The 18,022-nt window shown below is 37.8% G+C and overlaps 1 protein-coding gene across 1 annotated transcript in view; it reads right to left on the bottom strand.

Moving 5' to 3' along the window:
• Nucleotides 1-18,022, bottom strand: part of LOC104536411 (myelin transcription factor 1-like protein) — a gene marked incomplete at its 3' end in the record, with an annotated part of 81,228 nt that overhangs the window by 40,739 nt on the left and 22,467 nt on the right. Inside the window, exon 4 of the mRNA XM_010179006.1 lies at nucleotides 13,518-13,891. Within this exon, the coding sequence (XP_010177308.1) occupies nucleotides 13,518-13,891 (374 nt within the window). The remainder of the gene's footprint in view (nucleotides 1-13,517; nucleotides 13,892-18,022) is intronic.

Raw genomic sequence — 18,022 nt, 5'->3', positions numbered from 1 at the left:
TCTTTCTCACATACAAATATCGGAGAAATTCAGATTTGAAACTGTTACTGTAGGGATACATAATCTCTTTGCACTGGTTTTGTATCAGTTCAGATCTCTGACTCAATGCAGATGTCCATATTGAACATGTCTCCATATGAACTAGACATCTACAATCCATTTATAGGCAATAGACAAAAACATGCATCCTGGGATGTGAATTATCTCATCCTAAACTAGGCATCTAAAGTAGATTGGCTGAATTATTCCCTAACAGTGACTATTTCTCTTGATCGGTTATAAATGAAATTGATGGGATGAATCCTACCCCAACTGCTTTTATTCAGAACTTTAAAATTGCTCCTTGCTGAACTTCAACAATATCTTTAGTAGGACACAATATGAATTGCAGGGAGAAGGGAATGACGGAGCTAACCAAAAGGAAATATCTACAGGTTGCAGATAGAGACAAAGTTATATAAGGAAAGGTTGGTGTGGATGGGGTAGTATGGATGCTTTGGATGAGATAGATGCTTGTAATTGTGTGAGTTTCATGGAGAGTTTTATCTTATTGGATGAGTCTGATCTCCATTATACCCTTAATTACTTATTTTCAGTTGTGTTTGGGTATCAAAGGAAGCCTGTATGTGCTTTGATAACAATCTGACCTGGCAGAGGCACACATTGTTACTGTTCTAAAGGATGACAGAACTGCTCAATATAATAACCTTGAAATTTCTGCTTCCTCTCTCTCTTTCTATAGCCTCAATGAGATCAGTGCCAAGGAATCTGTAAGGACAGAGACTTCTGTGTGCATGAGTGCCAGACTTTACTTCATTTGAAATGTAAAGCTTTTCATTATGGGGTTTGTTCCTTTTTTCCTTATCCCCTCATCCAGCTTCTTCACCTACATTTCCTTAATTGCCCATCTTTTTGTGACAGGGAAGACTGTTCAATATTCCACAGAATAAGGAGAACGTAAATACAAAGGGTGCTTTGGTTATAACCATTCTAGTATAAGCTAATTAGGGGCAGAACACAAGGACAAGCAGTGGCACGTGATTATTCATACTGCTGCACACTTAGTGAAGCCCTGGCAAGATTTTGACTTGAGTGACTTGGCATTCTTTCAGCAATGTACAGGCACAGTGCAGAGGTGCTGGTTAGAGACCATTCCCAAGAAGGAGTTTGAAAGTGGAGATCCTATTTTATGAGGTAAAAGCTTAGCTGTATATGCTCAAGTCAGGCAATAGCTGAAATCAGCATTAAATGAGTGGACTGGGGTCTGTTTTATTCACTCACATAGATGTAGTCTTCGATTACTGTGACTGAAGAGATGGGGAACAAGGCAGGAGAAACTGTAAATTTGGATTAATGGAAATCCATTAACTATAGATTCAGAAGGAACAAGTAAGGCAAATGGGAACCTATTCTTTTAACCATGCTACTCCAGTCAGTCAAGAACATGTATACAGTGGACCTCAAAAACCAGAAAATAGTAACTCAATGGTGTAGCTAGCTCTTAGTTAGCTACAAAGAGTCTTTATTATCTTCTGTTTATTTGTCATCTATATTATGTGCACAGATGGCCTATGAGATTGGAAATGTCTAGGAAGGAAATCAGATTACCAGAGACCTGTCAAATGCAAGAAGTATATGCTATGGTAACAGATTTACAATCCCTTTTTTTGTCACTACTGAATCTGCAAAGATATTTCCAATGAGGCTGTTCCAACTACCTGTTCACCTAAATAACACACAGTGCCACCATTTTAGAAATTGCCAGCTCCTCCTTTCTATGAGGGATTTCCCACTGCTGTTAGATCTGCACTGTAATTTCTGTCCTGATGATGAAAGTTTGTGTCTCATAAAAAGAAAACTTTTTCTGGACAAATGTAACCACTTACATATTTACATATATCTGTATATATTTCCAACTAAAGATATACCTGCCAGCTATGATGACAGTGGCTCTGTAGCCACCCTCACAATGCCTAAATTTACTAGAGCAGTACAATCTCAGCGCACGACATCTCTGCTGAAACTCTTACTTCAGCTGACTCACTGAATCAACAAATTACAAAGTGGATCAATCAAACAAATAAGCAAAACAGCCAGTTTTCCAAGATACACACAAACACACATGGAGATACACAGATAATCTTACACTGTACAAAACTAAAATCTGAATCTGAGTCTGGTCTCAGGATGGTTCAGCTCAGAACTTGTTTTGCTGGAGTCCATTAATAAAAGTAACGTACATAAGACAAAGTCAATACCTTTAATTCTGGCTGAAATTATTTTTGTTTTGTTTTCTCTTCTTTCAAGTATTCATCAGGTGGATGATTCATACTGAAATCACCCTAACATACTGTTCACTTTCTATTGCATTTCATATGACTATTTGTAGGCTCTAGTCTCATTAACGAATTCCCGCACACGGAAGTACCTGAGCTCCTTAAGAGCCAATGGAATTAACCTATGCAACATGAACTTCTCCTCTCTGTCGCTTTGTATCTGCTTATGTATTATATTTTATGACTTCAAAATGAATTTATTAAACAGAACTGCGTCAAATCCTTTCCTAAAACTCAGACAAACTGTGTACATTGATTCCATACTACCTATTTTCCCAATGATGTACAATTTGCAGATTTCAAGCAAAACACATATTTGCCAAAGGACAGTTATTCTTTCATTTATAAATACATTGCTATTACTTTTAATCATGCATTTCTAAACAGTTAGTAATTTTGGCTCATCACTGTTTGCATCTTCTCCACAGATGAAGTCAGTTTTAATAATCCTGGTTTTCTATATTGTAAAAAGTCTCAGAAGGTCAACACTTATTGGTTGGGTTTTTAAAAGTGTTCTGCATCTGTCTAGTTCTGATTCTACTAATGAAAATTATTAGAATAGAATAGAATAGAATAGAACAGAACTATTTCAGTTAGAAGTGACCTACTATGACCGTCTAGTCCAACTGCCTGATCTCTTCAGGGCAGACCAAAAGTTAAAGCATGTTATTAAGGGCATGGTCAAAATGCCTTTTAAACACTGACAGGCTTGGGGCATCGAGTGTAACTCTAGGAAGTCTCTTCCAGTGTCTGACCACTCTCTCAGTAAAGAAATGCTTCCTAATGTCCAGTCTAAACCTCCCTTTACATAGCTTTGAACCATTCCCACATGTCCTATCGCTGGACCCCAGGGACCAGAGATCAGCACCTCACTTTCTACTTCCTCTCCTCAGGAAGCTGTAGAGAGCAATGAAATTACCCCAAACTAGACAAACCCAGAGTCCTTTGTCACTCCTCATAATACATTCCTTCCTTTTTTTTTTAATAATTATTTTATTAATATAAAATTCCATCAGTATGCTATAAAAACACAGTAAGTTACATCACATCATGAACTGTAGGAAAATTCTCACATTAAGGAGAGGAAAATATAACTACAGAAAAGAAATGTACTATGGTGTGGGTATTCTGTCTAGCCTTAATCCTGATCAGCTACACTGTAAAATTACTCTTCTTTCTTAAAACCTTTTTATTGTTATTCTAAAGATTCTGCATAATCCAGATTCTATACTGCAGCTTTCACGTCTTTGCCATTTCCAGGAAAGAATCCTAACAGCATATTTCACTTGCTCTCTGCAGTGCTCCCATGCTGATGTCCTAATAACTTTATGTCTTTTTTTTTTCCTGCATAAGTCTTGTACTGCCTTTTACACTCTGAACTTATTCTTTCCATTTCTGTGTTAGAAGACCTTCCAGCCATTGAACCAAATTCATTCTTAAACTCATAGTTATCCTTAATGGGCACTTCAACGTGAATCACTTTAAAAAGTCTTATGAATGGTAGCAGCAATTTCTACATCGCTTTCAGATTGGACTTCTCATGTGACATGTTGTATAGAAAGGAACAGTCATATTTCTATTTCTCTTGGTGATACAACTGCATTTGTGCTCGTTTTTCGCTTAAACTTGGGAGACATCTAAACTCTAACACTGATCAGCTGTTCAGGGCTTTGCTTCTATGTGTACCGAAACGGCCTTCAGAAGATCTCCACCTATCTGCAACTTAAGCCTTGAAGGATTCTATACATAGGGTGTTTTCATATGCAACTTACCAGAGAGACCAAATCCAATAGGTATCCTGTAATACACACACGAAAGAAAAAGCCTTCCCATAAACTGTTGCTTTGACTGCCTTGCTTTGATTTATAGCCAAAGGAAAGAACTGTCTGCTTCACCCCTGCTTACTCCTGCCTATCCATCTCCCAGGTAAAATACCTTGTTTAGTAGGTCACTTGATAAAGAATAGGAAGACTAAGAGTAAAAGCTCTCCCAGTTTGAGTAGATGCAATATCACACCTCTCAAAAAGTTTGCTAGTCGCCTCAATAAAAGCTGGACTACCACAAGTTTCAATAGGAAGCAGAAAACATAAGAGGTAGCATAAGACCTAAACCTTTTTTTTAATGCAAAAACATACTGTCTTTACTGTACATATCATACAAGGTTGTAGAGAAAAATGTAGCATCTGATCCCTGCTCCCAGGACTGACTTTGCAACCTAGTATTAAGCAGTCAATTCATAAGATGGTTAGAGTGTCTTTGGAGCAAAGACAAGAACCCAGCATGTCTCGCTTTCCCAGCAGAATGACCCCCTCTGGACTACTGCAGTTCTTCTTTTTTTTTCAGGGGTATGATATAGCTTCAGCAGAATGGGTAAGAGCATTGCTTATGCAAAGCAGTCTCTGGTCTAGCTGCTAACCTTCTGTGTTGGGAAAGAAGGAAATCTTGCATCAATCTCCCACACTCAACTCAGGTACCAGAGTTACAGAGAGGGGCAGAATTTTCATTACATTCTATTCTGAAATATTAAACTTGCTTTATCAAATGCAAGAAGATCCTTGACTCCCAAGAAAGGATTCCAGTTTCTACTCACTTAAAGGTGGCCCTTTCTGGCTGTATTTCCAGAGAAGGACATCTACGGACTGACCTCTTTAGTTAATAAATAAACTCTAATATAAACATTAGTATACTTTTTGTAAGTCCAACTCCAGTCCTATTACTAACAGTCTAGTAATAATTATCTGCCATTCATTATTTCTACTGTTACTTTTAAAAATATATTTCATGCTTAATGATCTGAGGGCAAAGTTTTATTCAACAGATTGCAATAGAAACAATTTTTAACTTTCCATCAGATGCCAGCCTTTAAAGTTGAATGATGTTTTAATCACTACAGATGATAAAAAGACAGATAAGGGTTATTCTGTAAAGACTTCAGTTCAGTGCTTTACAGGGTGTCCAAGAAACTGTATAGCAGACACATCTTGTTTTTATAGAACTTTATGATAGGTAGAGTCAGTTGCTAAAATAACACATTGGATAGAATAGAAACCAGAAGAAAAGCAGTTGCATAGTATGCCTTAAAAGTATATATGATAAGTAAGGAATCTCACCACATGTGCTTTGGAAAATGTAAAGATATAACCCTAGCTTGATGTGGGCCTGTGCAGTTTTGCAGACACTCCTGTGTTAGGTGACTGGAGGTATTCATGCTACACAGACCTTCCCTTGCAATCCCTTCCCATCAGTAATCCTTGTCTACAGAATACGAGGAAGAAAATGTCTGCTTGCATTGTTTGGTTTTTTAATTGCAAATGTAGCTCTTCTGTGGAGTTCCTTTAGAGTCATAGCAAGATGATTACTTACTCTTCCTGTTAATAGTACAGCCTGCTAAATTAAGTTTTTGGGATGACAAAACTATCAGATTGATGAGTTCACCTAATAAACCCCCATTAAGTCTTCGGCTATTAATCCTGTTAACTGGCAAAACTTTCTCCTACAGAGACACGGCAAATCTTTGCTAAAACAGTAATATTTACTGCACAGAGCATATAACATATATTGTGGATACCCTGGGTGGGAGGTGGGGAAAAACCAAAACCAAACAAATAAAAAAACCAAATCCAAAACATTAAAAAACCCCACTGTGGTGTTCTGTATACTTAATGTCAGTGACTGACTGGTTTTGGTACTATCTTCTGCATGACGCATTTCTGTGCCAACTAATTCTGAGGATTTCAACAACACTGACTAAAACCAGCTTGAGTCCATAACTACAAAAGTGGCCTTTCTTAATTACTATTTAATATTCCTTCCCAAACACCTTGAGGTGGTTTATTTACGAGCATTAGTCCTCCTTGTCTTCTGCTAAATGACTTGGCCTTCCTTGCTGCCCAGCTTGCTAACTGTAGCAGTCTGTAAAATACATTAATTCACTGAAGGAAATTATCTCTTATGGTATAAAAGGACTATGTCATATGTGATACAGATGACAAAAGAAAAAAACTGAATTGTTATGAGACCTTTAAAATTAGAGGGAAATACTTCCATAATAAAAAGTATTCAGGATTACATGTACATGTTCATTATACATGAACGCTTTTGTTTCAAAATAACACTTTGTTAGCGTTGCCGTTTATATATTGCAGTTTAACAAAATTTCTGTGACTTGAGGCATTTGCCTGGACTGAAAATTTGATTCATGAGAAAAGATATGGATCAGGAGAAATTATCATTTCAGTCTGGAATTCTATTTAAATTTATTATCTCCCGGAGGAACAGTAATAGTGGAAAATTAACTTCTACAGCTACCAAATAAGGTTCTCTGTTTTTCAGGGTGAAAAGCTGCCATTTGTGTTTACTCTTTTAGAACAAATACTGTAAGTCCAGTGGGGATTGTGAATGAATAGGGTGAACAAACTATGTCCTTAGAGCTGCACTCCAAACACAAGAAGAAAAAATGGAACCTCTAACACTAGCCAAGCAAAACTTATTTTTAAGAATCATTACATCTGTAGTGTCAGGAAGGATCTGTACAGAGTCTGTGGTCTTTTTGTAAGCTGCAATACAGTGTGGACAACACAGTCTTTGAAGTGGCACTGTGAAAGGCAAAGGAATTCAGAGACAGAACATGAAGAGTTCAGTTTTGCACAACCTGTGAATATGTTTCCAGAAGTGCCATGGCTCAGGTCTGAGAGTTTCTAAAATAACATCAGGTCATAATGTTTGCAAATATGGATGCAAAGAGCTGGTATATAACTGAGTTCACTACTGGTTCTTCAAAGCACTGTAACACATAAGCAACCAGCTTCTTGGCAGAAAACACATCTCTGGTAAGGAACTGGTTACAGAGAATCTGAGAGAGAAGAGGAATACAGTTCTAAGGCTACAGCACTTTCACTATGAATTTCTTCTCCAATCCATCTTATTTCAGAAAGAATTAATCTTCCGAGATGATCTTGCCACACAGCAAATGAAAGAGGCAAACTCAAGGATCCACTCAGCATTTATCTGCAGACAGAAGGATGCAATGGAAATACAGAAAAGGCAACCTCTACTCAGCCTTTTCTTGAGGACTGCAATCTACGAGAATCCAAAGCAGCATTGCTGAGATATACAGCTCCTTTCCAGGCCTACTGCTCTGGCAAGACTAGAAAAAGGTTTGATCACACATAAACCCTGAAACAATTTGACATTACAATGGGCTCAACATCTCATGTTCAGCTAACACTGAAGGAAAGGGTTAGTGAATTAAAAACACAAGCAAACAAACTTATGCCATGTAAAATAGATTCTGGATGAGGCATCATTACAATCAGACGTGGTGCTGAATGTGTTCTGTGATGCTCTTACTAAGGCCTCCAGTTCAGACCCTGAACTCCTTAAGCATCCATTGTCCTCTACAGAAATTCTGCTTATGTCAACAGAAGTTGTGATGGCAGAGATCTGTAATCTGTCTCATCAAAGGTGAATAATTTCTTTACACTGCATAAAGCTATAATTGAATCATTTGCTCTTGAAGGATCAGATATTTCACATTATCATTTAAGGCCTTTTATTTATAGGAAAGGAGCTAAATATGCAAACCTCTACATCAGAAGGGTACTTAAGGACATTCCTGACTTTAAACATGGTTGTTAAAGTGATGAGGGCTACTAACTGCTTAAAATTGCATGCAAGTTTCTAGACACAGCTTGGAAGGTTTACTGAGCTTCTGAATTAAACATTCACATAGAAGGAAATATTTTTAAATAGTTCTTCAAGGGGAGGAAAAGTTAGGTATGACACATGCAACACTCCCTCACATAAATGTACTTCTATTGACATAGAGCTATTCTTGATTTGTCCTGATGTAAACAAGCTCAGCATCCAGCCCAATCTCACTTCAGAGAATTCAAAATTAATGTTTAAATAATGCTCTTAGCAAATTATACTTTCTGTGAGCAGCAAACAGAAAACACCTTAAGCATGGAACACAACAGCAAGCAAAAGTTTACTAAACTAATACCGCAGTCATATTTAAGCAATTCACCAAGCAACCAACCACAAACATGTAACGACTGTAATAAATAGATCTGTACTGTTTTCACAAGAACTAGAGGTATCCAGAGGGTATTCACTGGCTATCTGCTTCCCCACTCTACTCCACAACCTTGAGGTTTCCAGCTCTGAAACACTTGTTTCAAATCTTCTAATTGCATTATTTCCAACAAAAAATTCCAGAGAAAATGTTTAGTCTGAATGTCTCTATATGAAACAATATAAACAGCTAAACAGCAGAACGTTTAGCAATTTGTGCTTGCATCTTCAATGCAGAAAGAAGGTATCAACAGAAGTTCTTATGCTGTGGTTTGACCCAACCACCCCCAGGCTTGAGCATTTTGTAACAAGACCAGAAAGGCAACTTTAACTTCCTAGCCAGAGGAAACCAAGACAGTGACCAGGACAACTGTCTTCCATCTGCAAGTCTATTTTTTCCTGTTCTTCATATTGTTATTGGTGAGATACCCTAAGCACAGGTATCTTCTTTTGTGAAGGAGGTGAAACAATACAGCAATAGAGTTTTTTACCAAAGGGTTAAGATTAGCTTTACCTTGTGAAACTGTCAGGTATTTACTTAATCTTCTCTGGCCCTGGAAAATGCACTTCCTTCCCTGTTCATTGTCCTAAGCACTGAAATTATGCTTTTTGGCCTCTTAATTTAAAGATTTTTTTTTTTCTGTTTAGTGTTTTGCCTGCAAGGCACACATGGGCCTAGCTCTCTGCTCTGATTAATACTGAGCACCTACTGTGTTCACCAAATAGATGACCACTTTCCTGCAAATAGTTTAAATAAATGAATGTGATTAGTGGTCAGCAAGCTGGACAGGCAACCTTGCTAATATATATCTGCCATCTTTTATCAAGACGTAGAGTGTCTTCAGAGGCAAGCACAGCTGGAAAACTGTGTATCACCACAGTTTCCTCTGCACATGTGCTTCCTTCATCTTTAGATTGGTGTTTGGGTCTCTAGAGTGTATAAGTGCTTCAGAAGCAATCTGATGAGGGGATCAGGAAAATAGCAGCGGGCACTAACAATCTTAATAGAGTTGAGAGATGGATTTCAAATTGTGAGGGCCTATGAGTCTGAGTCGAGTTCATGCAAGTGAAAGAAAAAACCAAAACATATTACTCAATTTTTAAAAACAATCCTACAATTTAAAGAAACGTGAAAACAGGTAGAACATCTGTCTCTATGTCCGTGGTAGCTTTTATTTATTTTCAAAAGCTGTTTTATGTCTCCTTTGAACACACACTGCTACCTATGTTTTACCGCTATTTTTGTGGTATATTCCACCTGAAAAGTTAGGTGCAGTACCACATATTGATATACTGTATATGCCAGTTACCTTAAGTTTATTAGAAAATGTAAGGGAGTGTCTAATCCTAACAATTCACCTCTTGGGAAACTGCAATAGCTTTTGTAGCATCATCTGTGAAATGGATTTGCTTGTTGTATCAAATTTCCTTAGGTCTAGAATCAGCCTGACTCCTCCTGCCCCTGGCAGATCATGAAATACCTGGAGTACAAGCCATCTTGAATGTCTTCATGTGAAATGGGCTAAATGGTGCCTTGGAACATCTGTTCCGGGAGCTTCTCCAACGGAGATTTCTTTCTATAATAGAAAAGCTTTGTGAAAGGGTCTTTGGGGCCAAATACCTGAAGTGAGATCATCTGAGGAGAAAGTACTTCAGTTTGCCTTGCAAATCAAATGCACCCTTCAGATTTCAATCAAAGGTTCTCTGCAGCTGCCACCACAGAGAAGGGACACACTGAAAGCAGCCTCTTCTTTCCCATTTGTATTGCAATTTACTGGTTAGCTTACAGTAACACAAGCCATCCATTTGCCCTTTCTTTCTGGGATATATGGGAAATTGGAAAGATTTATCTTTCCTTTAGGGGTGATGCTGAACATAAGGGCTTCTCAAGTCTGTTCACAGATGGACAGATATCTGTTCATCAAAGAGATTCAGTACATTTAATGGAAATTTAAAGAGAATATGCCAGCCACTGCTGGGAAATTTTAAACATTAAGTTTAGTTCAATTTCAGATTGTATACAGAAATATGAGCACAGAATTTGGCACTCACGTAAAAAAAACTGGGTTTTTGTTTTCTTTTTGTTTTAAATTGGTATTTTGAGATTTGTAAGAGTGCTTCTTTAGGATACATCTGTATTTTCCAAGTACTTCAGTTTGTCAATAACAAGGTTATAAAGATGTGATTTTCAAAAAGGCCAAGATGGTTTCAGTGAACGTTCAAGTATTTTCAGTAAAAACTATACACCTACATTACTTGTATACCATCTATATCCTCTGAGAATCTCATCCAAAATTCACTTTCTTTTCACAAAAAAAGTATGGGCAATGAGATGCCGGTGAGGTAATTGAGTTTCCTAGGATTTACCCTTTTCTAACAGAAAACTCAATTTTGTCTAAGAAATCATAAAATACCTTACCTTCTTCCTTTCTCCTCTTCCCTCTGACTAATCGCTCCCTCTGTATTCCTATACTTGCTGATGTAATTCTTCTATCACCGATATTTATGATTTTAACTGTTTTGTCCACCTAGACTATAGATACTTCTGGAAATCTTCTGAACAGCTAGAATCTATGGCACAAGTGATAGAAACCTTTATGTAAGAGAACTGTGCAGGCATCCTGGTGTCCAGTGGTTAATTCTGCATTTTGTTTCTAGGCATAGGAGCACTAAGACACATTCAGACTTCCTGCTAAGGTGCCTTAAAAGGTGGATGCTGGTTTACTACAATATCTACTTTGTAGTGAGCAATGAGTGATTGAGACAACTAAATTCAGAGCTGACAGACTGAATTTTCCCATATAGTCAACAAGGCAAGTGCCATATTAAGACCACATAGTTCTAAAACCCTGTAATTTTGATGGCACTTTGTTTTCCTGGAAAATCAATAGTCCAAATTCTACCAGAGTTGCATATGTTATGAGTGGAACAAAGTGAAATGCCAGGATCCCTATCCAAATCAATAGGAAATATACTATTTATTGATTAGCTTCTAGACCTCACCAAGAATAAAATGTTATCACTTTCCAGTCCCTGGCATAGACATAAGAAACTTCACGCTACCTTCCTTATTAATTGCTAGTAACTCTTTCTTGTAAATCAGCTGTGCTTTAACTGGGATTGTTGCATAGTGATTACTATATTGATTGTCGAAAGATCATGAAATATTTTTCTTATAAAATTCTATTATCACTTTTCCCATTTTATGGGGATTTTTTTCCTAATTTTTTCCTAATATCTGACATAGAACATATATATGTTTATTAACGTATATATGTGTTATGACAGTAATAACATGGGAACCTAAGAAAAACTTGACCTATGTAAGTTTCAATTTCATGTAATATGCAGAGCAGCCAATACAGGTACTTGTGTAAAATTTTTGCAGTTCTTAACCACAGCCTACTATATATGGAAGGAAAGCAGTCAAAAAGAAATGTCAGCCTCTGTAGATTGATTAGGACCTCTAACTGCATGTGTAACTGTGTTGGAATAAGTAAACCACTGTGTTTCATTATGATAGTAAAAGTAAACTGAGTATCAAGCCTGCTGGCTTGCCAGAAGCAATTTTCTTGAGCTCTTGAGTTTTGTTTAGTCTTTTTTTTCTTTTTATCATTTTTGATAGTGTAGATTCAAAGTTTTTCATGACAGCTGAAATCACAGCAACAGTTGCATCATAATCTTAGCACCAACAAACTCAGTCACCGTTATCTCTTAAAGAAACTGCTAAGACATCCTGCACTTGCCCATCAGGATAGCAATAGCAGTTCCACATCAGCCTGAACTAACACAGCTTCTCTTCCAGGTTCTGAAACTGCAGCAGAGTTACCTGCGAAAGGAAATGGCTTCCCTGTTGCATCAAACTCAAACTTTTAAGACTGGCCATTTATGCCCTACCAATTTTGCTGGCAAATTTAAGCAACTGAGGAAATGCTACAGATTCAGTTATCTGAGAAAATTATTATAGCCACCCAGCTGGCCACCATCTTGCCTGAATGGAAAGAATACTTCCAAAGTCTTTCTATAAGATTTAAGATCTGGCCTTACAGAATGCTGAAACAAAAGTCATACAACTTTCATACCTGGTTCCTAAGAGGAATCCAACTGAGGAGTGCTGAAAGCTTTTCTTATATTTTTATTGGTTAGAAAGGTGAATCTACCCAACCAAAAACGTGTTCCCTGGAAATGGGAACAAAATACTTTTTAGATAGCTCATTAATTTTTGCATGAGTCTTTCATTTCACCCCAGTGCATTATGATGTCTGTCATCAGCATTTGGACTCTCGAGTAAACAGACACTGATTACATGTTTTGAAAATACTGGTTATAAAGAGTCCAATATCCAAAAAAAAGAGAATGGTGAATAGGTCAATCATATTGCTACTACATTAAATTTGTTACTACAGGTGACCTGTATGTCTAAATGGCATTTATGCCATGGTATGATAACCAAAATACATTAGTTTTAAAAGGACTTTATCTATGTAAAGCTCTCACTCTCTGTATTTTTAATATAATCAACTAAGTACACAGCATTCATGTCTCAGAGAACCAAAGTATATTATAATAGTGCATTCTGAATAGTTTTTTGGGGTAGGGAGAAGAAAGGGGCCAAATTTTCAAAGGGAAAAGGCCCACTTTTGCTCACAGAAATTATCTTCAAACTTGTGATAGCATTTATGTGGGCAGCCATTGACATTATATAAGCAGATCCATCAAATACACTTGCAACTGAGCAGTACAGGCACCCAGCTGTAGCTGATGCTTTGCTTGTACCTTTGTGAATATTCTCCTGGTAACTGCATGCATTAATCCACTACAAGGATTCCATTTTATGCAAGCGTTTTTAGCAAGAACACACCTCCACCCTCCTTGCTTGAAATGTGAGTGCTGCTGTATTAAAAAAATATTTGGAAGACAGACTTATTAAAATAAATGTTAAGAGAACACAGTGGGGTATATTTTCAGTGTGGAGCAGAGAGATTTAACTGCATGACTTCCATTAGCTTTAATGAGAACCACACAGTTAAATCCTCACACACCACACTAGAAGATTAACCCAGAAAACACACATTGTTTACTTTTTACTAATACTCTGATTATTACCACGTTCTTCCTCCTCCTCCTCTTCTTCCTCCTCCTCTTCTTCCTCCTCCTCTTCATCCTCCACATCTTCACCTTCCTCTTCATCTTCCTCTTCTTCCTCTTCAATCTCCTCCTCTTCTTCTCGATCTATCTCCTCATCATCCTCCTCCTCGTCACCTTGCTCCTCATTATCATCTGAATATTCCTCCTCTTCTTCATCCTCTTCCTCTTCTTCCTCTTCCTTTTCATCCATCTCCTCTGTTCCATCAGTCTCATAGCACTCATCTACTGAAGAGTTGTCTGCTTTAACCACAAAGGGTTTTCTTTTGGGGGCTGGTTCTTGGGGTTGCTTATCTTGTGTTTTTCGTTTTTTTGCCAAAGGACAGCCATAAACACTGTGCAAAAATAAAAGATGGGAATTATTACACTATCCTGCAGATTTCTGTAGGTCAGATTGTATAACTGATGTCATATTTTAATTCTACACCATGATTAGTTGCTCTTCTCAAAATGCATGTTTTCAACTAAAATGCTGCTTAGGCAATAATGACCAAGGAGGATGACAGTTACAAAACCAGTGAAATTGCAAACAACTGCTATTTGCCTGAAAGAGTCACACACATACCAGCATAAGTTACAGAACTGATACAAATGTGTGTTTCTCCTTCTCATTCTTTTCTCTCTTCTGCATGTTGCACTCTTTTCTAAGGCAGATAAACACACTTAAAAAACTAGCAATCTTATCCTACCTGTTAGCTATCAGTACAACAGTCAGGAATAAAACAATGCTTCATAATTTTGTAGTATTTGGTAAGGTTTTGATTGTGTACAATTAATGTTCCAATGCTACTCAAATAATTAAACTATGACCACATACTTAACACTGTTGTTTGTTGCTATTATTATAAATGATGAATTGCTCTTAAATTCTCCACTGCTATGCTCCATTATATGCTACAAGTTCTGGGTAAATGGGAAAGCAAGTTCCCTAACACAACCAAAACCAGTTTTCATGCCAATGTTGGAAATGTTCTCATATTGAAAAAAATCAAACAAACAATTAAAAAAAACTCCTTTTTCAGTGAAGGAAGTCAAACTTTTAGAAGTTGCGTACCACTTCCTCATCGATCATGTTAATGCACTGCAACATAAATAGCAGCGTTCTGGTCTTTTACCAGAGCAGCCACCTGTCCTTCAAAGGTCATATAATCTGTGTCTTCTGAATGTGATCAGCATTGTGTAACCCCTATAACTTCCAACATGGAGTGACTACACACACACTTTTAAAAGAACTTCTTTAATTTTTATTATTGTGTGATTACAAATGCTATATTGGTTTTTATAAATGCTATGTTGGTTTTTAGTCTTCTCATGTGATTAACTAGTTTTGGGACATTTAAACTGTTCTTCCTAGCCCTTTCTGCATATCTACTTATAACTTCCCTTTTATGTTATATTTTTGTTCCTTTTATTATGATTATAAAACACTGAGGATCTTTATCATTTTTTTCCACTCTAATACTACTTCATATTCTATAGACAGACTACTGAAAAATAGGGGATTTCACTGCATTTACTACTACAAATGCGCTCCTTGTGGTGTATGCATGCTCTTGATTTTGGTCTGATTTGCATTCCAGCAGCTATAAATCCAAATTACTTAAACTGCTACCTAGGTAACAAGTATTTTATTTAAGTGCCTAACTTAGCCATGGTTTTACCTATATTTTAAAGCACTTGTTTACAGGAAGGCTGACTCACATGTATCCAAGGAACTTACACAGTCACAAAAGATTATATTCATCATGGAAAACCTGCTAAAGGAGACCTCTGCATAACATAGGCACCCCTCTCTCTCTGTAGAGACTATAGGAGTCTTAAAATCTAATTCAACATGCCTAAATTAAACACCTCCCTTCATCAAAACTATCAAGAAATGCTGAGTAAATTTTAAGTACCTCCATCTAGCAAGATTCCAGTCCTCCTCATTTGGGAGTGAGTATGGGGTAGCAGTGCTAATGGGATATAGTTTCCAGACACCAACACCAAAGTTGAGGCCTAACGGTGCAGGCTAGGGGGGCAACAGACCCACACCCTCCAGATCCCAGGACCATGCCCCATCCAGCACATTGCATAGCATATCCTGAGGAGGAGCATCCTCTTCTAGAAGGTAAGCCCCTGTGCAGCTATCTACATAAAACTCAGTCTGATACTCAGCAGGCAAGCAAAAGCCCTAACCTGGGAAAAGAGGAGGCCTAATCTTCTGGTGTTCTCTAATTGGACTATACTAGTTTCTATCCAAAGATGCTTCAATGTAAAACCTACAGATGTGGTGGAAACACTTGTGCCTAGGTCACTGCTACTGCTCACCACAAAATGACTGTCCTGACTCTTGTCCTCAGTCCTCCTCTTGGTAGGGACCCAGCTGCTCAGAATCAAGAGGAATGGTGGACATATTTTCATGAAAAATATCCCACACCATCACAGTCAGGGCAGGGAGAGGAGGTGAATCTCCATCAGTCTGGACAGTGCCTAAACCTGGACACACCAGGTTTATTTGGGCACTTCCCCTGGTGCTATGGGTTCAGGAGCTGTCTATTTAAACTCTCCATATGAGCTCTGACGGAAAGCAGATTAATTTTTCCTCAGAACTGGAATTTCAGAGTGTGTGTAGTGCCCAGGAAATGGCTGGATAATTAGAGAGGAACCTGTTTCACTTATGTGCCTAACAGAGGCTGCATCCGGGAAAGCAGGAGTGGGTCACAGCCTGGGACTCAGGCAAATTTTAGAAACCTGCATAGCAGCTCAATGGGATTTAGGCAGACAGGATAACATTTATTGAGTGGATGTGTCTTCCTTTCCTGGTTTCTCTTCCTTCTCTTTGTGATGTATATTACCTTCACTATAGTTTCTTCAGAGCCCTTATTGTTAAGTGATATTTTCTCAAAATCCTGATCTTTATTTTCAAAGATGTGAGTAGGCTTAGCCCCAGCAATCTCCAGGATTTCATTCCTTCCACTTAGAACATTGTAAGAGGTAAAGATGACACTTCAGGCAGCTCTGAGCTAAAACCATCAAGGCTAAAGGGCATCAGTAGATGTGGAAATGTGAAAATTTTTGGCCACTGGAGGTGATGCAAACTTGAATTTTGTTACATTAAAGCCAGAACATTAACTCCACACTGCCTCATTCTTTGTTCAGTTAAGAACGCTCAATAGTTGCAGAAGTTTTCATCTAGTCATGTCCCAAAACATTTTCCTTTCAACAGTCTAGGAACTGGGGCAAGAACGCAGTAGGATAACAAACAGATATATTTTGGTTTGAACTGTTGTTAAATTTTTGTATTTGGTGTCTAAGTACAATTGCATGACTTTTTAGACACAAATTATTGGTTAAAGGTAGAAAGATATCGTTGTCATTGCCATTTTTGATCTTTTTTTTCATGGTTTTATGCCTTTCCATACCACATTTTATAAAGTTTGTCACAATCTAAGACATTACTTGGAATTCAGGACCTCCTAGAAAGTGGCCCCCACAAATCTCATTACATAACTATTTGCAATGCAGCTATTCAAGTAAATATGTAAATTCGACTTTAGTTTTTCACTTTATCTACTCTTAGTGCCTTTGCTCATAGAATTAAAATCAAGGACACATCAGCACCTAACAGAAACAAACATCTGCCTATTTTAAGGTTGGGTACTGCACTAAGGACTTGGGAATATGTGACTTTTCCAAGGAAATTACTTATGTTAGTTAACTCCAATTCAGCTTTTGTAAACTCTTCCTGACTAGTCTGTACCAGTTCCTCCACAACCCTGAATATGGTTTTGCCTGTGCTTGGATTTATAGTTCATAAAGCTAGCATTGCAAGCTTTTTTTTTCTTATAAAACCTTTAAAATACTGCCTTGCACTGGCTGCCTTCTGCTTTTCAACTATATACCTGATGTACTATAGACTTGAAAGTCCAAGAGAGTTAAAAAAAAAATCCCTGTCTTTCAGAAACCTAGGAAACAGGCCACCAGACCTGGAGCCTACTGTTCAGCTGCCCTATTTTCTTCTTTTTCTTTCTTAACCTGTTCTGCTCTCAGCCTTTGTTTCATTAATTTTTCAGATTCTGCCTCCAGGACACTTCTCTCTGATTCTGGCGCGTTCCCTGTGGTCTCCCCAGTGAGCACACCAAGGGGAAGGCAGCGCCGGCTTCCCAACAGCCTCTGCCACTAACTTCCCCTCCCGGCCACATATGGAAACAGCAGTCTCTCCCATTGACTTCTTGTTCCTCGCGTATTTGTGAAATCTGTTATTGTTTGTCCTTATAGCTTCTGCAATTTTCTCTCCGTTTCCAATTTTGGCTTTTGTGATCATCCCTGTATTTGCTTAGTTTTAAGACTTGTTTATCCCTGCTCAAAGCAATGACCCCATTGATTTCTGTTTTGCATGCCTTTATCTGTTATTTTATTGCTCACTGCATTTCCCTGGTCAGCTGTCTTATTTTCCCCTCACGCTTCAGCTCTCTTGGCTTTCA

Source organism: Mesitornis unicolor, unplaced genomic scaffold (assembly GCF_000695765.1).
Source record: "Mesitornis unicolor isolate BGI_N332 unplaced genomic scaffold, ASM69576v1 scaffold6232, whole genome shotgun sequence".
NCBI classification, from domain to species: domain Eukaryota; kingdom Metazoa; phylum Chordata; class Aves; order Mesitornithiformes; family Mesitornithidae; genus Mesitornis; species Mesitornis unicolor.
This window is presented reverse-complemented; position numbering and strand designations above follow the sequence as displayed.